A 23247-nucleotide genomic window follows, 5' to 3' on the forward strand; every position below is an offset into this window, starting at 1 on the left:
AATGTGGTAAAGTATTCTCTCGAGTCTCATCTCTTACTCTACATTTGAGAAGTCATACAGGAAAGAAACCATATAAATGTAATAAATGTGGAAAAGCCTTCAGCCGGAAAAGAAACTTCCTGTCTCACCAGAAACATCATACCGGAGAGAAACTTTATGAATGTGGGAAAGCTTCTATTCAGATGCCAGGTCTCATTAAACATCAGAGAAATAATACTGGAAACAAACCCTATGCATGTAAGGAATGTGGAAAAGCCTTCAGTGGCAAATCATATCTCACTGAGCATGAGAAAATTCATACGGGAGAGAAACCATTTGAATGTAATCAATGTGGAAGAGCCTTCAGCCAGAAGCAATACCTCATTAAACATCAGAATATTCACAGTGGAAAGAAACCCTTTAAATGTAACGAATGTGGAAAAGCATTTAGCCAGAAGGAAAACCTCATCATCCATCAAAGAATACACACTGGAGAGAAACCATATGAATGCAAAGGGTGTGGGAAAGCTTTCATTCAGAAGTCTAGCCTCATTAGACACCAGAGAAGTCATACAGGAGAGAAACCTTATATATGTAAAGAATGTGGGAAAGCCTTCAGTGGCAAATCAAATCTCACTGAGCATGAGAAAATTCATATTGGAGAGAAGCCCTATAAATGTAATGAATGTGGAACAATCTTTAGGCAGAAGCAATACCTCATTAAACATCACAATATTCATACAGGAGAGAAACCTTATGAATGTAATAAATGTGGAAAAGCCTTCTCTCGAATCACATCACTCATTGTACATGTGAGAATTCATACGGGTGATAAACCTTATGAATGTAAAATATGTGGGAAAGCTTTCTGTCAAAGCTCATCTCTTACTGTTCATATGAGAAGCCATACAGGTGAGAAGCCCTATGGTTGCAATGAATGTGGGAAAGCTTTCTCCCAGTTCTCAACCCTTGCTCTGCATATGAGAATCCATACTGGAGAAAAACCTTATCAGTGTAGTGAATGTGGGAAAGCTTTTAGTCAGAAGTCACATCATATTAGACATCAGAGAATTCATACTCACTAAAAGCTCTATGAATGCCTTGAATTTAGGAAAACTTTCATCAGAACTCACACTTTAATGGTATACTGAAAATTCGTTTTACAATAAAGTGACGTGAATGTGGAAAATACAACAACTCAAAATTTAAATACTAACAATTTTAATAAGTATCGTAGTATCATGAAAACCTCTATTCCCAGAACTCCCACAACAGACATTGTTAATGATGTACTTTTAGGAGCAATCTCATTAAGTAAGGATCCAGTCATGAGCACTAAGCAACATGGTTCTGGAAGGCCTCCCTGATGCATTAAGGGGTATAAAGATTTGATATTGAGAGACAAAATTGTCATTTTAAAAGTGTTTCACTACATATGTAATCAGAATTATTTGTTCTTGATTCATTTGTAGAAATCAGAGATTGGGACAGAATATTGTATTCAGAAACATGCATGCGTTTATAGGGAATTGTTAATTGATAGAGGTGGTTTCAAGGTTGGTAGGGAAATGAAATCATGGATGATTCAAAAAATGGTCTCAGGGTAACTGACTCTTCATGTGGAAAAATAATAGATCTCTGCTGTAGTAATACATTAAAGTATTTATTATGAAATCCAAAAGTATTGAAGACTAAAATGCAAAAAGCAAAACTTCGTAATATAAGAATTTTATAGGAGGATGTTTTAAAACCTTTGTGGAGTAGGAGGGAATTTCTAAAATAGATTCCAGGATACTCTCGAGTATACATGCATATCCCCAAGAAACCAATACATGTGTCTAGGGAGTCATGTATCTTTATGTTGAAGCATGAATTACATTAGCAAAAAACTGGAAACAAATGTCTGTTGCTTGTGAAATGGATAAATAAAATGTGTTATAGGCACATAGTAGAATATTCTCTAGTAGTTAAGTATAACAGGTGATATATATTTAAATATATTAACAGAGAAAGACCTGAAAAGTCACGTAGAGTAAAAACAACGAAGGGATACATATAATCATAACTGTGAATTTGAATTAAATCAACACTAGCAAACACTAGTATTAAGCATTGATTATGGATAAACATTTTTATGTAAAACCGAAGAATAGATTGGAAAGATGCACACTGAAATTCCCAAAGGTGTTGCCTCTAGAAAGAATGGTAGTGGAAAAGAAATGGGACCAACCATGGTAGTTAGATACTTCAGTTTTGTATCTAAAGGCCTATCATAGGGGCGCCTGGGTGGCTCAGTTGGTTAAATACCTATCATTAAAAAGATTCTAAGTAAATATAACAAAATGTTAGTTCCCTCTGGGTTGTGGTAATATATGTGTTCTTTTCTTTGTGATATTTCTGAAAATTAAAAAACATAGGTAGGAAAGCTGTACATGGAGTATATGTAATAATAGACTCCCAGTCCCAGATAGATACTAATATTTTATAGGAAATATTTCTAAAATCATATCTTTACTGTAAGTCATTTCTTAAAGTTGGGATGGTAGCTTAATTTAAATTTACTCTTGCATGTGACATCACTAATCTGTGTGATCTCTACTTAAAATTATAGGATGAATGTGCTACAGGTTGGTTGAGTTACACACAGTTAAGGGTCATACCATTTAATAATACATGCACAGACTTGATATTAAGAATTGGTTTCTACTGAAAATATTTATCAGAAACTTTAAAAGTACACATAACCAGTATTGGCATTAAGGATTTGGTGTTTTAAAATGAGGAAACCAAGTTACCCTTAAATTTTTAAATATGCCACTGAGTAAAATGTCAACTCTTGCATTTCATCTTCAATTTTAACCTCACCTTTTTTTTTCTATTCTGCTAGATATACTCAACCAATCCCCCATTTGTTTTCTTGCAGAAAATGGTGCTAAAAAAGGAGATCTGAGACCTAAACAATATTCTTATATTTGAAGCAAATCTTTTCGAGGGTTTTTGTTTACTTGGTCCCTTTCCACAACTTGGCATATAAAAAGTTGTTAGTGCTCTTTTCGAATAGTGATAAAAATGTGTAGCCAACGTTCAAATCTTAGGCATATTTCAAATATATCAGTTTCTTTTAAATTCAAAATAATGAAATGCTAATAGAACCATACCACTACACTGCTTGTTAGTGGTTTTGATAGTTGGTCTTGAGATAAGATTATAAATGCCAGGGAACTGATTTGTCTGGGGTAACATAACCCAAATAACATGTATATATCTACATGAATCTAAATTATCCTCTATTTTCTTCCATTCCTCAGTAAGCATTTCTCTCATATTAAGTGTTTTTGATTGCCTTTGAGCTTGTGCAGCTTTGAAGTCACCAGAGCAACTAAGAACTCTCAGTTCAGACCAAACTAGGATTACCTTTTGGTGCCTGTAGTTAGCTAGTGCCAGGGTGCAACAATGATTAGGATCGTCACATAGGGTAAGATGAGTAATATCTGTGATACTGTATACTTTAAATTTACTCTGACATTCCCCTATTGATTCAACTTTTTGGTAGTTACTTGTCACCACAAACAACACTATGGTAAATACTCTCAAAATCAGACTTAAATTTCAGATGTTTTTATTTCTGGGGGATAGGTTACAGGCAAGAGATTGTTAGATCAAAGGACATAGGCTATTTTTTTATTTTTATAGATGCTATCATTTTCAAAAACACAACTTACCTTTAACCCTGCAACATATGGTAACATACTACTTAAATTCATGTTTGATGAATGTAACCACTTGCTCCTAGATTTGCTTCTTTGTAAATTTTCATATTGTTAGCTCTTTAATAGACATTAGGAATTGTCTAATTTTTGTTATAAAAATGATTTTTCCATAAAAATACTCTAAATTTCTGTGTAACCAGATATGTATTAATTTTTTCTAAGCTTATGGGTTAGTTAAGAAGATGCTTTAACCTCTAGATTGTCTATTTCTTAGGTTTTCTTGCAGTTGTTTATTGTTTGCTTTTTTCAATATGTAAATATTAATCTATTTAGAACTTAATTTTAAATATCGTCTGAAATGAGGATTCCTTGTTATTTTCTTCTGGATGGGTTTCCAGTTATACAAACACAACTTGTTATAATAACCCATTTACTTAGCAGCCAGTCACACAGTTCTGACACCAACTTGTGGTGTCCACCAGCAGCAATCACGGATTTGAACCAGCAATCAAAAAAAGAGAACAGGCTTTAACCCAGTTTATTATTAGCCTTGCCCTGACCAAAACAAACAAACAAACAAAAAAAACAAACAAAAAGCATAACTGCCTTCACAATACCACAACTGCCCAAGCAAGCACAAGCTTCCAAGGCCTCCGCATGGCACAGGGTAGAAAAGGTCAGAATGGGTGTGGTTCACCTGAGCGCTGAGAAACATTGATGATGTCATCCAGGACATCTTATGATAACCCACTACTGCATCTGCGTGGTGTGCCCCCATGCAGCACACCCAGTTGTGAGACTGATACCCACTTAAGCACAGTGAAGCTGCTGCCTTGGTTTCCCAAGACTTACGATGCCTTCGTCACATAGGCTATCGATGTCTACTTGCCAATTCACAGTCCCCCTCCCCACCCCCAACCAGGTACAGGATACAAATGAGGAATTTACAGTAGCTATCTTCATCAAGGAAACTGGTAGAAAGTCAAATCTAAGGTCATTTTTCCAGATATGGGTCAGTGGGAGAGGCCTGTTCTTAATTCCTCACCAACATCATCCTTTTCTATTCAGCTGAAACTCAGCTATGTAATCCTTTAACCACATGATTTTTTCCTCATTCAACTGAAACTGCCTTGTACTTTATTCATACCAAGACCTATTTCTGTATTCTCTTGTTTCACTAATCTATTTTTCTACTTCTATACTAATACCATATTAATCGATAAGTTGGTTTAATATTAGCCTTACTGTATTTTGATACTGTGTAACAGACCAAGTCCTCCTTGCCGTTTTTCATTGTTTTATTGGCTATTCTAAGTTTTCTTCCTATATAATTGAAGACTGAAAAACCCTTTGATACTCTAGTTGGAACTGCATTAAATTTATATATTTTTTTTGGGAGAAATGACATTTGGATTTTAAGTCTTTCTGATCCAAATTGTAGTGTGCCTTTGCATTTGTTCAAACTGTAATCATGTCTTTCAGCATGAGGGTCCTGAACAAAGGAATTTGAATGCCATCCCTGCTTAATATTATATTTTAAAAACTTTGTTAGTTGCGTGAATGAGAAAAGTCCCTATTATGGACTAAACGTTTGTAGCTCCCTCAGAATTCATACTTTGAAGCCCTGATCCCTAGTGTGATGGTATTTGGAGACGGGGCTCTAAGGAAGTAATTAGATTTAGATTAGGTCATGAGGGTGGGACACTCATGATGGGAACAGCACCCATACGTAGAAGTGGAAGATAGAGATTATAAGAAGAGATTTCTTTCTACATGCATACACTGAGGAAAGGCCATGCGCGTGCAGCACAGTGAGAAAACAGCTGTCTACACCAGGAATTGGACCTTCACCAAGATTTGCCAGCACTTTGATCTTGGGATTTCCCAGCCCCTAGAACTGTAACAAATAAATGTCAGTTGTTTAAACCACCCAGTCTATGGTATTTTGTTATAATGCCTGAACTAAGACAGTCCCTTTTCTGCTTAATTCTCCTGTGCTCCTAGTATGTGGGAAGACAAAAGCACTTTTCATTAGGAGAGTAAAATCCCAACTACATTATTAATAAGGTCTGTAATTTTAGCAATTTATCCCCCACCTTATTCATTTAAAAATAAAAATTGTTGAAACAGGAAAAGTGAAAAATATAGTTCCTGGAAACTATACGTTGAACTAGGAATCATCAAGCTATCATTCCCTTACAGAAACTAGGGGGAAAAAGAAAACTTCCTTTGTAGTACTCTGGAAATCAGTCAGTGGTTTATACAAACAAGCAAATGCCCGAGCAAGTCAAAAGCCATCGTCAAATGTTAGTATCTTTTGTGTCATTTTCATTATTGTCCCAACCCTCCCTGGCGTGGTATCGATAATGGTCTTGAGCAGCTGGCAACCCAGTTTCCCCCTCAAATTGGAGGAAGCAGAGTGGACCATGTTTGTACATCCATTCTAACCTCTCTTGAGGATACATGAAGGAAGGATGCAAGTATCATCTGTTTGACAATACTCAAAATGCAGGTGGGGAAAAGGAGCAGGCACTGCTCATAAAACCTACAAGGTGGACTGCAAATCCACGTCTGAATATAAGACTGGGCAAGTTGAGATGCATAGTCATGGAACAGGGTAAGGGATGGTGGAGGGAAAAATTCTAAGAGGAAACACCAGGGGTAAGGGTGTTCTGGCTAAATCAACCAAACAGGATTCCTGCTGAAAGCAGGCCAGCATGATCACACAGCACCTGGGAGATGGTGGAGGATGAGGAACCTGATCAGATATCAGGGGTGATCACGAATTAAGGGTAGAGGGTTCTAGTTAAACTGAGGATTCTTACTAAATCTTGAGTTTATAAACAAGTACAAATAGGTCTAGAAGGTTCAGGAGTCTAAAGCTTGGTCAAAGAATCTTTGTCACTGAATTGTTGGCACTTGGGCAAAACTTGGGGTTAGTTTTACTAATGTGCTATTAATGACTCATTTCAGAGACTTCTGGAGACAAATTGTACATGTCCATCAGCAATTCAAAAGGATGTCCTGGGGGTGCCTGGGTGGCTCAGTCAGTTAAGTGTTTGCCTTTGGCTCAGGTCATGATCCTGGGGAGTCTGCTTCTCCCTCTTCCTCTCCCCACCCCCAACTCATGTTCTCTCTTACTATCTCCCTCCCTCTCTTTCTCTCTGATAAAAAAATCTTTTAAAACAAAACAAAACAAGGGGCGCCTGGGTGGCTCAGTGGGTTAAGGCCTCTGCCTTTCGCTCAGGTCATGATCCCAGGGTCCTGGGATCGAGCCCCGCATCGGGCTCTCTGCTTGGCAGGGAGCCTGCTTCCTCCTCTCTCTCTGCCTGCCTCTCTCCCTACTTGTGATCTCTATCTGTCAAATAAATAAATAAAATCTTAAAAAAAAAAAAAAACACAAAACAAAAGGATGTCCTAGGTACCAAGAGTTAGTATGGAGGCACTGGTCTCAAGAAGACGCAGGCAAGACTGTACTAGTAAACTATGGGTTTCAGAGGGTTACAACCAGCCAGATTCACTGAATTAACTGAAGAAAAAGCTTGTGAATGTTGGTGGAGAAAGCATCTTCCCCCACTCTTATTCTTCAAGAGGAGAGATTTTTTTTTTCTCCTAAATACTCCTGGCTTCTTGTCCTACTTTTTATTTCTCTTCTAGAGAGGTAAATCCAAATAGTTGATTGGAGAATTTATTGCCTCTCTGGTCCAAATTAACCTTTTGTTGCCTGATGGGTGTTAACAGATCTTAGCTTTTTAAAAGTTTGTTTGTTTGTTTTGTTGTTTTTTTGTTTTTGTTTTTGTTTTTTAACCAGCTGGCATAATGGTAAGCCTGGTCATGAGACAGTACTGGAGAGATTACAAAAGGAGTGAGTTCTCCTTAGTTCTGGTGTGGCTTCTCTTCCAGGATTCTGGAAGTAGGTTCTCCTTTCTAAAGTTCTGCCCCACAGTTTACTTCATTACAAACTGCCTCTGAAGGCTTTTCTCTAGCTTTTGGCCACCATGTTTTCCCCATTCTTGACCAAGTCAGAGGCATCACAGCAGATTTTCAAACATGTGTCTATACCCCAACTAGGTCTGTACTCCCTGTACCCGCTTCATAGCCCTATACATGCACACTGGGGGCTCATGCAAACCAGTATCTGTCTTCTGTTCCACATAGCTACCTGGAGCTGTTCTGGCCCAAGCCCTTCATGGATTATGTGCTAGGTTCCTGCAGAAAAAGGTCTCTACAGCTCCAGGTTCCAGGAGTGTCCACAGTGGTACCCCAAAGACCCTCTATATGCCTCTCTCTTAGGCTCTGCTCACCTAACTGCCTAATGACTATGAATCACATCTGGCCTGAGCAATCCAGCAAACTTCTCTACAAGCTAGTAGTCTTTGATGAAATGTGAACCTCTTCCCTTCCAAGTTTGTCCATCCTTGGGTACTCTGCCTCAGCTCTGGAGTCCCTTTACAGTCCCTTTCCATCTTAATAGTTACAGTAGTATTGCTGCTTAATAATTCTTTAAACATCTCCTGTTTTAACTAATGTGTAGTCTCCTATCTTCACATTGGATCCAGATTAATACAAAGAGTTTGGAAGAAAAGGCATGAGGTGTCCTGGCCCTACTTCTTTTCTCTTCACTTTAGAATCTGCCTGTCTGCATAGAGCATGTGTTCCCCAATGCTCTACCTAGATCAAGACACAAACTTGGAGATTCAGAGCCTGTTTTTGCTCTTTTCACGATTCACTAGGTCAGGATTTTTATTTCTGGAGTCCAAACAAAGCTCACTGGACTCCCACAGTGACCATACTCCAATCTGCCTTTATCTATAATAAAAGTGGTATGTGGACTCCATACATCTTAACTGTCCTAAATCTCAGATAACAATTTATGGGTAAAGGGTGGGGTGATGATGCATATTTGGAAATTCAGAATGCCCAGCACATAATGGCCACATGACACACAACACAATATATAAATATTTCAGACTACCCCATACTTCTATGCTTAAAAAAAAAGATTTTATTTATTTATTTGACAAAGAGAAATCACAAGTAGGCAGAGAGAGAGGAGGAAGCAGACTCCCTGCTGAGCAGAGAGCCCGATGCGGGACGCGATCCCAGGACCCTGAGATCATGACCTGAGGCAGAGGCTTAACCCACTGAGCCACCCAGGCACCCCATGCTCTTGACTTTTAGTAATTTTGATAAATAACTTTTGAGAGGAGAAAACTTGCTAACATAATCTATGAGAATCACTTTCCAGGGGCTCCTGGGTTCTCTCCCGCTCTGTCAGTTAAATATCCAGCACTTCTTTCAGCTCAGGTCATGATCTCTGGGGCTGTGGGCTCAGCAGGGAGTCTGCTTAAAGATTCTCTCCATCTGCCCCTCCCCCCACTTGTGTGCACACATGTGCATGCTCTCTCTCAAATAAAAAAACCTTTAAAAAAAGAAAAAAAGAATCACTTTCCAGACCAGGGGCAACGACTACTTGGACCCAAGATGGTTCAAACCATGGGGGAATGGTTTTTATTTGGTATCAGGAGGATGGGAAGAGTTGGAATTATTCTGAGCAAAGACTGAGAACGGTAAGTGAACACTTACTATTATACTCAAGCCACTACTGCAGTTGTCACATTCTGCTCATTCACTCAGTTCCCTTGGAAGGTGGGTTCCGATTAAGAAGCCAATGATGGTTCTAGTTCATGAGGGTAAATAAGAGGCTCCTGGACACACAACAAATCTACAACTCCACATGGAATAATTCCCTCAAAAAAAATCCAGAAATGAGGTGAGTGACCTCGTTTATAGGTATACATCAAGCAACAAGAGAAAACCCATTTCTCTATTCCTAGGGTTACACACAATCTTCATAAATACCCCAACCCAGCACAGTGGCAAACCATCAGGAGAGAACTCAAATCCTAGCTTCTCCCTAATGAGAGAAGGGTTTGGACCACATGTATGGTGCAACACTATTAAGGCTTATACCTGAGGGGCACCTGGGTGGCTCAGTCAGTTAAGCGGTTGGCTTGTGATTTAGGCTCAAGGCCTGGTCTCAAGGTCCTGGGATCCAGGACCAAGTTGGGCTCTGTGCTCAGCAGGGAGTCAGCTTGAGGTTTCTCTCTCAGTCTTCCTCTGTCCCTTCCCCTGCTCACTCTCTGGCTCTCAAATAAATAGTCTTTTAAAAAAAAAAAAAAAAAAAAGACATATCAGGGGGCCAGGTCTCGCGCCAGGTCCGGTGCTAGCTCAGGCTTGGGGCACTGCGACTCCTGCCGGTGGGGCTGGCAACCGGTGCGTTTGGTGCGGTGTTTCCTGTTCTCTCCCCTGCGTGTCTGCAGCTACAGGCTTGCCTGATCAGCCCGACCATGGCTTCAGCTTTGAAGAGAGCTACAGAAAGATCTAGAAGAGGTGAAGGTGCTGCTGGAAAAGGCCTCTAGAAAAAGAGTATGTGATGTCCTTATAGCTGAAAAATCCAAGACTGAGACAGAAATCAAGAACAAGACGCAGCAGAAATTACAGAGAAAAGCAGAACTTTTTTTTTTTAAGATTTTATTTATTTATTTGATAGACAGAGATCACAAGTAGGCAGAGAGGCAGGCAGAGAGAGGAAGGGAAGCAGGCTCCCTGCTGAGCAGAGAGCCCCATGCAGGGCTCCATCCCAGGACCCTGAGATTGTGACCTGAGCCGAAGGCAGAGGCTTTAACCCACTGAGCCACCCAGGAGCCCCAAAAGCAGAACTTCTTGACAATGAAAAGCCAACTGCTGTGGGTTGCTCCCATTGCATCAGGATATACAGTGAAAATCAGTAATTACAGATGGGATCAGTCAGATAAGTTTGTGCAAATCTACATTTCCTTAACTGGGGTTCATCAAATCCTCACTGAGAATGTGCAGGTGCATTTCACAGAGAAGTTATTTGATCTTTTGGTAAAGAATCTAAATGGGAAGAGTTACTCCATGATTGTGAACAATCATTTAAAACCCATCTCTGTGGAAGGCAGTTCAAAAAAAGTCAAGACAGATAGGGTTCTTATGTAGAAAGAAAGCAGAAAACTCACGGTGGGACTACCTTACTCAGGTTGAAAAAGAATGAAAGAGAAAGAAAAGAAGGAAAGAATGCAAAGAGAAGAAAAGAATGCAAAAAGAAAGAAAGAGGGCAAAGTCTTTGCCCTCCTATGACACTGAAACAGATCCTAGTGAGGGATTGATGAATGTTCTAAAGAAAATTTATGAAGCTAGAGATGATGATATGAAGCAAACCATTAATAAAGCCTGGGCAGAATCAAGACAGAAGCAAGCCAAAGGAGACACAGAATTTTAAGACTTTAAAGCCATTTGGGAACTGTGATGTGGAAATATTGATATTTCCATTGAGGAAACATTGGTGAACTGCACAGATAAACTTGACAGATAACTACTTATACAGCCTTCTTCTAAGTAAAGGCAGTGAATTCTCCCATTTCCTCCTAGAGGATGATTTATTTAAATAAAATATGCTTATTAAATGCTCCTCCAAAGATGGTTTCCTTAGTAATCTGGGCATTTTGTTCAAAAAAGGATAATATTGTATTCTTGTGTGAAATGTAAAAAAGCAAGTTGTATCTAATGAAAATGCCACATTGTGTGTATTTTTGTTCAGCTAAGACACAGAAAACAAAAGTTCTTTTTTGCCTATAAGTTCCTGATTATCAGCTCTCACCACTGTGAGAATAAGTAAAAATAAAACCTGAATTTTTGCATTAAAAAAAAAACCAAAATAGGGGCGCCTGGGTGGCTCAGTGGATTAAGCCACTGCCTTCGGCTCGGGTCATGGTCCCGGGGTCCTGGGATCGAGCCTCACATCGGGCTCTCTGCTCCGCGGGGAGCCTGCTTCCTCCTCTCTCTCTGCCTGCCTCTCTGCCTACTTGTGATCTCTCTCTCTGTCAAATAAATAAATAAAATCTTTAAAAAAAAAAAACAAAAACAAAATAAAACAACAAAAAAAGTCTTATACCTGAGAGACAGTCCCTCAAAATATCTAGCTCTGAAAGCAAATGGGGATTGTATCCATGAGACCCACAGACTATAGCAAACTAAAAAACCGTACTTCCAGGCTCAGTGATCCATCCCCTAAAGGCTCAGCACAGAGGTAGAAGACTGAAACTCCCAGACTTACCACGAAAAAAGCCTATCTGGTCATCTTAAAACTGGTGGCTCAGTGGGTTAAAGCCTCTGCCTTCGGCTCGGGTCATGGTCCCAGTGTCCTGGGATCGAGCCCCGCATCGGGTTCTCTACACCTCAGGGAGCCTGCTTCCTCCTCTCTCTCTGCCTGCCTCTCTGCCTACTTGTGATCTCTGTCTGTCAAATAAATAAATAAATCTTTAGGAAAAAAAAAAAGACGGAAACAACTCAAATGTCCTTCAACAGATAAATGGATAAACAAAATGAGATATAAATATACAATGAAATATTATTCAGCCTTCAAAATGAATTAAATTCTGATATAGACTATAACAAGGATGAACCATTAAAACACTACATGCCAAGTTAAATAATCCAGACACACAAAAATATTCTGTGGTTTCACTTACATGAGCAGTACCCAGAACAGTCAAATTCATAGAGACAGAAAGCAGCATAATGGCTACAGGATGAAGGGAGGGTGGATGGCTAACTATCATTGAATGGGTTCAGAATTTTAAGTTTGGGGTGATGAAAAATTTCTGGAGATGGATAATGGTGGTGGTTGCACAATAATGTGAATGTACTAATGACACTGAACTGTACATTTAAAAAGGGTTAAAGTGGTAATTTTATCTTTTTTTAAAAAATATTTTATTTATTTATTTGACAGGCAGAGATCACAAGTTGGTAGAGATGCAGGCGGAGAGGGTTGGGGGAAGCAGACTTCCTGCTGAGCAGAGAGCCTGATGTGGGGCTTGATCCCAGGACCCTGGGATCATGACCTGAGCCGAAGGCAGAGGCTTTAACCCACTGAGCCACCCAGGCCCCCCTCTTATTTTCTAAAGATTTTATTTGAGAGTGAGATAATGTCAGAGAGCATGTGAAAGGGGAGGGTCAGAGGGAGAAGTAGACTCCCCATTGAGTAGGGAGCCTGACCTGCGACTTGATCCCAGGACTCCAGGATTATGAACTGAGCCAAAGGCAGACACTTAATCGACTTAGCCATCCAGGCTCCCCGAAGGTAAATTTTATCTTACGTATAATTTACCATAATAATAAAAAAAAAATGATTGGCCTAGAATGGAAACAGATTTGTTGCTCATGAGTCAGTAAATGTTGAAGCCATGGTATGGATATAGGTGCTCCAAAAAAAAAAAAAAAAGTACAGAATCTAACTTTAAAAAGATAAGTGGGGGCGCCTGGGTGGCTCAGTGGGTTAAAGCCTCTGCCTTTGGCTCAGGTCATGATCCCAGGGTCCTGGGATTGAGCCCGACATCGGGCTCTCTGCTCCGCAGGGAGCCTGCCTCCTCCTCTCTCTCTGCCTGCCTCTCTGCCTACTTGTGACCTCTGTCTGTCAAATAAATAAAATAAAATAAAATAAAAGATAAGTGGAAAAGATGATAATAAATAAAAACATATTTATCTTTATAATATTTATACATAATATAAAGAATATGTCCCCAAAGAGTACACAGTCAAAAATTAATGCCCTTCTTTGTCTCTACCCACCTTCTTGCCCTCAATGGCTGCCATAGAAATCACTTTTATTAGTTTCTTTTGTAAATTTCAGTTTTTATGCAAACATAAACATTTATTCTTATCCATTTCCCCCCTTTCTTATACAAAAAATAGAACATAAGGTTCTGCATCTTGTTTTTGTTTTTATTTAATATATTTTGGAGGCTTTTTGTATCAGGCCATAGACAGTGTTCTCAGTTTTTCTCCAATTACATAATGTCGCATTATGTTCAATGGTTTATTTATGGCTGATTTTCAATACTATAGAGACGCTATATGAATACTCTTGGATATACATCACCATAACCGTAGGATAAAATCTCAGAGTGGGATTGCTCAGTGAAAAGCTAAATGCAATTGGAATTTTGAAAGATGCTGTCAAATTGCCTTCCAAAAAGTTTGTACCAGTCTGCAGGCCTCAAGCAAGATAGGTTTTCAAAGTGGGGGAATTTTTGCCACTCTAGTCCATAAGAATCAGTATCTATACAGTTTTAATGGAATTTATCTGATTATGAATGAGGTTGAGCATATTTTCATACATTTGAGAACCTGTAGACTATGTTCTGTACACTATTTGTTAATCACTGTTTCCATTCTTACTGGGTTATTAGTCTTTTAATTTTTTTTGGTGCTCCTTATTTATCAGGGAGGTTAGCCATTTGATTGCTACATGAAATGCAAATGTTTCCAGTTTGTCACTTTAACTTTTTTTTTTTTTCATTTAGAAGGGATAATCTTTTATGTTTTGATTTTTAGAATTTGAAGTTAGAAAGGCCTTTTCCCCTTCATGGTTTTGTTTTTTGGTTTTTTTTCTTTTAAAGATTTATTTATTTGTTTATTTATTTATCTGACAGACAGAGATCACAAGTAGGCTGAGAGGCAGGCAGAGATGGGGGGGAAGCAGGCTCCCTGCCAAGCAGAGAGCCCAATGTCAGGCTCGATCCCAGGACCCTGGGATCATGACCTGAGCCGAAGGCAGAGGCTTTAACCCACTGAGCCACCCAGACACCCCTCTCCCCTCCATGGTTATAAAGTAATTCACTCAAGTTCTCAGTCTTCATAATTTAAGCTTTCAGTTTTGAATTTTGACCCGTTTGGAGTTAACGCTGCATTCAGTACATGGCATAATCCACTCTGTTTTTCCTAGAAAGTCTATCAGGTTGTTCCTATTACCTTTATTGAAAAGTTCACCTTTGGGGCGCCTGGGTGGCTCAGCGGGTTAAAGCCTCTGCCTTCAGCTCAGGTCATGATCCCGGGGTGCTGGGATCGAGCCCCGCATCGGGCTCTCTGCTTAGCTGGGAGCCTGCTTCCTCCTCTCTCTCTGCCTGCCTCTCTGCCTACTTGTAATCTCTATCTGTCAAATAAATAAATCTTTAAAAAAAAAAAAAAGAAAAGTTCACCTTTTCCCCATTCACCTGAGGGGGTATCTGAGCTGCCCTGTTCACCATACACTAAAATTTTTTAGTTGATTCTGTTTTTGGATTCTCTATTCTGTTCCACTGGTCTGTCCAGTCAGATGACAAACCCATATTACTTAAATTTTTGAACTTTTAGAATATGTTTTGTTATCATAAGATTATGCCCGATGTGCCCCACATTGCTTTTTTTCCTTCCAGCCTATTCTTGCCTTAATTTTCACATTTGAACTTTACTTCTTAAAAAAAAGATTTAAGTAATCTCTACACTCAATGTTGGCTTGAACTCATGACCCCAAAATCAAGAGTCGCATGCTCTTCCGACTGAGCCAGCCAGGCATTCCTCCATTTGAAATTTACCTATCTAGAGAAAGATATTATTTTCAGTGGAAGGTTAAACTCATAAATTAATTTACATGACATTTATAACAAAGGATTTCTATTCAAGAAAATGGTATAACTTTTCATTTAAGTCTTTATCTTCATATGGTTTTAATTTTTTTCTTAAATAGGTTTCATTTATTTCTTGATAAGATTATCCTGCAGAATTTCATCCTACTCCAAGGTTTTGTCTATATATATAAAATTTACTTACATGAATTTTAGACCCAACCTTACTTTCTCCTTTTATTTAAAATTATGTTGGGCACCTGCCTGGCTCAGTCAGTGGAATATGCGATTCTTGACCTCTGGGTTTTGAGTTCAGGCCTCATGATGGGTGTAGATCACTTAAAATCTTCAAAAAAATAAAATATAATAAAATTATGTTAAAAGCAACTGTAGTAAATTACTTGGAGAAAGCACCTTTGTAATTAGGAGCAACCTATTTTTTTTTTAAGATTTTTATTTTATTTATTTGACAGAGATCACAAGTAGAAAGAGAGGCAGGCAGAGAGAGATAGGCAGAGGAGGAAGCAGGCTCCCTGCTGAGCAGAGAGCCCGACGTGGGGCTCGATCCCTGGACTCTGGGATCATGACCTGAGTCTAAGGCAGAGGCTTTAACCCACTGAGCCACCCAGGTGCCCCCAGGAGCAACCTATTTTTATAACCAACAAAATCCACCTGGTCTAGGGGTAACCAGAAGTAATTATTAGTTTAACTGAGTAGGCTCCTTGAGAAACTTTAAACTTACATTCCTTGATCTAAGACCAGTTTCTTCTTAAGAAAATGGGAATAACACTAATTCACTTCTCAGCTATTTGCCGTGGTCAACACTACCCTTCACACTTGACTCCTTAGTCCAGAAATTCACAATTCAGCTCGCTTAGACCTACACCCCTCCCTCAGGACATTAAAAAGAACACAAAAGGGGCGCCTGGGTGGCGCCCAGGCTAAAAGTCAAGCTTTAGTTCAATTATGTAAACTTTCTCCCATCAAATTAAAAAAAAAAAGTCCTAGGAAAATCTATCCTTGTTACTGTCTTACCATTGTGGCTCAGCGATTACTCTCCAAGATACAATCCAGTGATACTTATTTAAATAACCCATTACATTCTCTCTCTCTCTCCACCCCCCGTCCCATTTCTCCCTCTTTCTACGACCCGCAACATTCTAAATCACGCACACCGTGAATCTCACTACTTGCTTCCTGCAATGGCTGTCTCATCGCCCCATCATTGTCCTCAGGCCCTGACTTTCATACAGAAATTAGTAGCATAGAAAAATACCAGCCCTCCTCGCAACCTCGGAAACCTCTCCCTTCTGGCCTCCACAACCCCGTTTCAAGTTTAGCAGTCCCGCCCTCTTCTCCCCAATCCCACCGTAATTCTCTAATCGCCTTCCTTTCGGCCACCACAGCTTTCAGTCTCCGAAGTTCCGGTCCCACAACTCCTCCGCGCTGAGAAACCGCAAGCCAAACTCACGCCCCAACAAAGGCCAAAAAGGCGACCCAGGCCGCCTGCGCACTCTTTGGACGCAGAGACACTCCCAGAAGTCTCTTGGGGGTGCAGCCAGGCACAAGCTGGGAAGAATCCGGGCGAATTTCAAACCGCCCATCCAACGCTTTCTCCGCTCTGAACTACATTTCCCAGAAGGCTCAATGGAGCGAATTATCTTACCTAAACCAAACTAGCCCTCCTCTTCTTGAGCCCGTATCCTAGGGATAATACGGTGGGTCGGAGAAGGAACCCGATCTCAAACACGTCGGAGTGGCCTTCCTTGGAAGCCACTGCCTAAGGTTGAATCAGGCTCTGCACCCGGTGGCCTCCGTTGCGCGGTTCCATGAGGGGGAGCAATAAAGCAAGCCGGGCTGCAGCTAACCCGTGATAGAAAACCGGATGACCGGGAGCCATGTTGCTTGCCACAGGTAACTTTCTGACTACATTTCCCAGAAGACTCCTCAGCGTCATTGTGATTCTCGCGTGAATCAGCCTCAAAGTCACGCGTGGCGGGACCCACAGGTCTGCAACTGTTGCAGCACTGTGGGGCGTGCTGCTGTTTTTGGAAGCTTGGAAGGCCTGAGGTGAGGATCCGCAGGAGAGGGCGGAGTCAGAGGCTCGGCTTTGTACTGCGGGGTGAGTTAGATTGAAATTGTAGGATTGTATCTTGGTGGTATGTGGTGAATGATCATGCGGTTGTGACTATCTGTTCCTATGGTGAGTGTGTGCTTCCAGTGATTACCAGTGTGCAGCTCAGTCTGGGAGCCCGTGACTGTGCTGGTATGATTGGAGGGGACCCGGTGGTTTGTCTGTGATTTGGGACCACGTGCGGTATTGTGTGTGAGGGTGTGGGGAGTGTGCGACTCGGTGTATGTGATACAGCGTTTGTCCCCGTAAGGGTGTGCGATCGTGCGACATTGTGACGGTGTGCTGCAGGTTACAGGTGGGGTTACCTGTGAATAGATAAAATGTGGTTTTATCTGTGGTTAGTGTGCTTGTGACTGTGCGACCATCTGCGGGTGTCAGGTGCTTGTGGCAGTGCGGTTGTGACTGAATGTCCTCTTGGTAAATGTGTGATTGTGCTCATGTGACCATTTGAGGCCCTGGGTGTGTGGTCCTGTTGCTTTGGTGATAGGTTACCTCTAGCTCTATGTCCCCATGGTGGTCGTGTGATTCTGATTGGGTGACTGGATAAACGTATGAGTTTTTTTATACTCAGTGGACTATCTAAGTATTATATTGTAGTTTTCCCTCATTTTAAAACTTTCACAAATGCTATCATATTCTTTTTTCTTTTGTTTTTATTTGTAGAACTAGGTTTGGGGTAATTATCATGTATAGTAGTTGTTCATTTGTTTTCTTTACTATATTATATTCTGTCCTTCGAAGTATACCAGTTATACATCCCTTCAACTAACGATAGGCGTTTGAGCTATTTCTAGTTTCTGACTTTATAAACAGTGCTACCACAGCATTCTTTTACAGAGGATACATGTGCATGAATTCATCTACCTGACAATGGAATTTATGGGTCATATGACATCTTGCACTTTACTAAATAGTCCAAAATGATTACCTAAATGGGTGCACAAATTTATGCTTGCACAGCAATGTTTGAAACATCTCATTGCTCCATGTCCCTAACAAAACATGGCTCTGATAGTTTTTTTTAAAACACTTTATGAGATATAGCATATATAAAGTACACAAATCTTAAGAATAGAGCTCTATCGGGGCGCCTGGGTGGCTCAGTGGGTTAAGCCTCTGCCTTTGGCTCAGGTCATGATCTCAGGGTTCTGGGATCAAGCCCCGCGTGGGGCTCTCTGCTCAGCGGGGAGCCTGCTTCCTCCTCTCTCTGCCTGCCTCTCTGCCTACTTGTGACCTCTGTCAAATAAATAAAATAAAATCTTAAAAAAAAAAAAAGAATAGAGCTCTATCACAGTTTCCTAAATGAACATTAAGAACTTTGCCAGCACCTGAGAAGATTACCTCATGCCCCTTCCCAATTATTTCTCCCACAATCCCTGTTCAGAAGTCACCATCAATAACCCATTCCTGAACTTCTATATAAATGGAATTGTATAGCATGTGCTCTTTTATGCCTGGTTTCTTTTCTTCCACTTTATAACTGAGATTCATCCATGTTGTTGAGTGTTGTTGTACTTAGTTCTCGTTACATATGGAGATATATTGCAATTTATTAATTGCTTACACTATTGGTGGACATTTGATGGTTAACAGTTTTTTGCTATTACAGACTATTGCTGCTATGAACATTTTATGTTTTTGGTGAACATGTAAACACTTTTCTCTTGGCTAAATACTTAGGAGTGGAATTGCTAGATCATACAGTGGGCATATATTTAATAGATACTACCAGTCCGTCATGTGGTTGTACCAATTCCTCCAGCAATATATGAGAGTTTCAGTTGCTCCTCATCATCTCTGTTTGATATTGTCAGTCTTTTATTTTAACTATTCTGGTGGTTGTATAGTGGAATTTCATTGCACTCTTAATTTGTGTTTCCTGATGGGTAATGATGTTCAGCACCTTTTCAGAGGTTTATTGGCCATTTGGATATCCTGGGGTTTTTTTGTTTTGTTTTTTGTTTTTTTTTTTGCTTTTTTATTTTTTATTTGAAAACAACTTAAATTTTTAGACAAATAATTTTAGTATATAAATTTGATTTTGTTTTTATACAGAATATAAAGATTTCCCTCATTGATCTTCCACGTGAAGAGTATTACAAGCCTGAAGGGAGACTTTCTGCACACAAGCGTGTATCTTAGACACAGGGGACTGGAAACCAATGGTGTCGTGCTTCTACACATAAATTAGGTCAAGGGACATCACATATTAAAAAGGATAAGAGAAATATTCTAGTTAGTCAGATTCAAGAAGCAAACAGGACACAAAAACTGTGCAGATAAGACCAAGTCAGTAACTTTAGTTAGGACACTGCGGGTTATACTGGAGTAACAGGTCTGCGAGGCGATGGTGGGGACCACATTAAAACAGCAAGGAAGAGCTATTTATATAGAAAGGCTGGAAGGAGGGATTTTCACTAAAGCAAATTAACTTCTTGTCAACTGCCAAAACAAAACCAAACCAAACTGAGCTTATGGATGTTAGTATACTGAGGGCATGTTATACCAGTTTTTGTGTGGCATGCTGAGAGTTAGAACTTCTTCATTGGTGCCTGTGAACCATTAATAGTCACGGAGAGGTGTGTGTTTTTGTGTGTGTGTGGGTTTTTTGTTTTGTTTTTTTTTTTGCCCCTTCTCACCAAATTTCAGGCATGTCTTATTTTAGATGGAGTATAGCTTTTATCTATAATTTCATCCTGTAAAAACATGTGAAGATAACGTTCATTCTGTGCCAGAGGATGACCAGCGACCTTGTTTATAAACTGCTCCAGTCCTTGCTTCCTTTCTTCAATAAAATTATCATCAAATATTCCATCATCTCCTCTAAAAGGAAGCTGACGCAAAAACGCTTTTCCAGGGAGCGGGGGAACTACAACCTTGCTCTCTTTAATTCACTTCGCAGCCATTCAAAGTCACTGTATCTTCTTCTAACGGTAGATTCCTTCAGCTTGAAAATAGGCAGATTTGTCTTGACCCTGATTTCATAGGTGGTGAAGCGGCCCTGGCCGACCCCCACCGTCTGTGGGTTGCTCACATCGATCTCGAGGAAGTTGCTGGGCGGCCCGTAGGCATCATTCAGGTTCTGCGGCTTGGTGATCAGCCGCCGGGTGTCCGCCACAGTCTCCGCCATTTCTCTATTGGATATCCTGTTTCTTAAAGTGTCTGTTTAGGTCTTTTTGCCCACTGTCCTTTAAAAAAATTTTTTTTTCATTTTAAAAAACTTTATTTTCATATCAAAAATATAGTGTAAAGAATTCCTATATATTCTTCACTCAGGTGCCCTTGGTACAATGATGAAAATTGGAAAATTTACATGGATATAAGACTTTTGACTAATTTACAGACCTTATCGAAATTTTGCTAATTGCCTTCTCAATGCCCTCTTCTTTTCCAGGATCCAGTAGCAGATTCCCACATTGATTTAATTGTCTCTGGCCAGTTATTTTGTAGAATGTCTTTCAATTTAGATCTGTCTGCTTTTTCCTCATAGTTAAATTTAGACCAGACTTTTTTGGCTAAAAGATCACAGAAAGGGCACCTGGGTGGCTCAGTGGGTTAAGCCACTGCCTTCGGCTCAGGTCATGATCCCAGGGTCCTGGGATCGAGTCCCGCATCGGGCTCTCTGCTCAGCGGGGAGCCTGCTTCTACCCTGCTCCCTCTCTCTCTCTGCCTGCCTCTCTGCCTACTTGTGATCTCTGTCAAATAAATAAATAAAATCTTTAAAAAAAAAAAAAGATCACAGAAATTCTCAGTGTGTTATATAATGTTATCAATATATTTCTTACTGGTATGTTAACTATGATCTCTTGGTTGAGGTGGTATCTGCCAGGTTTCTCCTTCGTAAAACTACCATTTTTCGCTTTTTAGTTAATAAGTATCTTGTGCAGAGATGCTTTGAGACTATGCAAAAATACTTGTCTCATGGGGGTTTCTGGATGGCTCAGTCAGAAGAACATGTGACTCTTGATCTTGGGATCATGAGTTTGAGCCCCATGTTCAGGGTATAGAGATTACTTAAATAAACTTTAAAACAAAATACTGTTCTCATCAAACTTTCACCCATTGATTTTACCATCCATTGATCATTCTTGTCTGTAACAATTATTACTGTGATGTTTATCTAGTGGTGATCTTCTCTTTTCATCATTCTTTCTATATTTATTAAATTCTGTAAAGAGCTATCCTTTATTCCTTGTGTGTTTATTCACCTATTTATTAACTCCTGGGTATTTATTGTACTCTGTGAGTTTTAACCCATTATTATTGTTACATATTTTGTTGTTCAAATTGTCCCAGATTTGGCCATTAGGAACTCCTTCAAATTAGCTCCTGTGTCCTTTTAACATGGCATCATTTTTGAGTACTTTCTTATGCTTATGTGTATCTTTTCCCATTTTCCTAGAAGGTCTTTAGCCCTTTGTCCTTTGTGATTAGTGCTTTTTTTTTTTTTTTTTTTTTTTTTTTTTTTTTTGTATCTCGAAAAGAAATCTTTATTTCCAAGTTCCTGAAGATATTCTCCTATTTTCTTTTAGAAGCTTTATAGATTTGGCATTCATATTTAAGTCTTTGGTCCACCTTGAATCAGTTTTTGTGTATGGTATTATTGAAAACACTTGTCCTTGGCCATCTGAAATATAGGAGGCTTTTATCATAAGTCAGGTGACATATATGTGGCCCTCTTTCTGGACTATATTCTGTTTTATTATCTTTTGTCAGTGGCACTGTCTTGAAATCTATAGTATTAGTCCTTCAACTTTTTTTCTTTTCTTTTTCAAGACTGTCTTGCCTTTTGTAAGTCCTTTGAAGGGATGTCAGAATCAACTTGTTGGGGTGTCTGGGTGGCTCAGTCTAAGTGGCTGTCTTCGGCTCGGTCATGATCCCAGGGTCCTGGGATCAAGCCCCACATCCTGCTCCCTGCTTGGAAGGAAGCCTGCTTCTCTCTCTCCCACTCCCCCTGCTTGGGTTCCCTCTATCGCTGTGTCTCTCTATGTCAAATAAATAAAATCTTTTTTAAAAAATCAACTTGTTAATTCTCATGAAAAATGAAAAATCCTTTTTGGGGCTTTGTGTGTGATTCTATATGTTGAATATTCGGTGTATGTCTACATTTGTTAAGGTCTTTAATTTCTCTCAACGGTTCGTTGTAGTTTTCCATGTACAACCTTTGTTAGATTTATACCTGGTATTTGACATTTATTGTTGAAATTGTACATGGTTTTTAAATTTTTCTTTCATTTTCCAGTTGTCTGTTGCTAGAAGTACAGTTATTTTTTATATATTGTTCTGTATCTAGCATCTACAAAACACCCACTGTATATGCTGTTTATCAAGTTGAGGAAGTTCTCTTTCTCATTTGCTAAAATTTTTACATTAATGAGGGCTGAACTTGGCAAATGCATTTTCTCTATCGAGAGGATCATATTTTTTTACTGTTATCATCAGTGTGGTAAATTATCTTAAGTTTCATGTCTTGAACCAGCCTTTCATTCCTGAAGTAAAACTTACTTGTCTGTAATGTATTAAACTTTTCAAGAATTTGACTGGGTTAGATCTGATATTTTATAGGATTTCTGCATGTATGTTCATGAGAAATACTGGTCCATAATTTTCTTTTCTTTAATGTCTTTGTTTTCTCATCAGGCTTATATTAGCCTCATAAAATGAGTTGGGAGGAATTCACTGTGTTTTTCTATTCACTACATATAAGACTAAAGGTTTTCCTTAAATTTGGAAGAATTTGCTGGTGAAGGTGTCTGGGCCTGAAATTTTCTTGATAGGAAGATTTTTATTTACTTATCTTATTATTACTTTTTAAAGATTTTGTTTATTTATTTGACAGAGAGAGACACAGTGAGAGAGGGAACACAAGCAGGGGGAGTGGGAGAGGGAGAAGCAGGCTTCCCACCAAGCAGGGAGCCAGATGCGGGGCTCAATCCCAGGACCCTGGTGCCCC

The 23247-nt window shown here is 39.6% G+C and overlaps 2 protein-coding genes and 2 pseudogenes across 2 annotated transcripts in view; 3 read left to right on the plus strand and 1 right to left on the minus strand.

Annotated features, from left to right (window-relative positions):
* LOC123931579 (zinc finger protein 529-like) overlaps window positions 1–5618 on the plus strand; it is a 117973-nt gene extending 112355 nt beyond the window's left edge. Inside the window, 1 exon segment of the mRNA XM_045988920.1 lies at window positions 190–5618. Within this exon segment, the coding sequence (XP_045844876.1) occupies window positions 190–1064 (875 nt within the window). The 3' untranslated portion in view covers window positions 1065–5618.
* Window positions 5619–9457: 3839 nt separating this feature from the next.
* LOC123930531 lies at window positions 9458–10995 on the plus strand (annotated as a pseudogene).
* A 5167-nt stretch (window positions 10996–16162) lies between these two features.
* The window catches only part of LOC123930533, a 59427-nt gene continuing 52342 nt past the window's right edge, over window positions 16163–23247 (plus strand). Inside the window, exon 1 of the mRNA XM_045986752.1 lies at window positions 16163–17074. Coding sequence (XP_045842708.1) covers window positions 17059–17074 — 16 coding nt within the window. The 5' untranslated portion in view covers window positions 16163–17058. The remainder of the gene's footprint in view (window positions 17075–23247) is intronic.
* LOC123931561 lies at window positions 19874–20428 on the minus strand (annotated as a pseudogene).

The sequence above is a fragment of the Meles meles genome, chromosome 19 (genome assembly GCF_922984935.1).
Source record: "Meles meles chromosome 19, mMelMel3.1 paternal haplotype, whole genome shotgun sequence".
NCBI lineage: Eukaryota > Metazoa > Chordata > Mammalia > Carnivora > Mustelidae > Meles > Meles meles.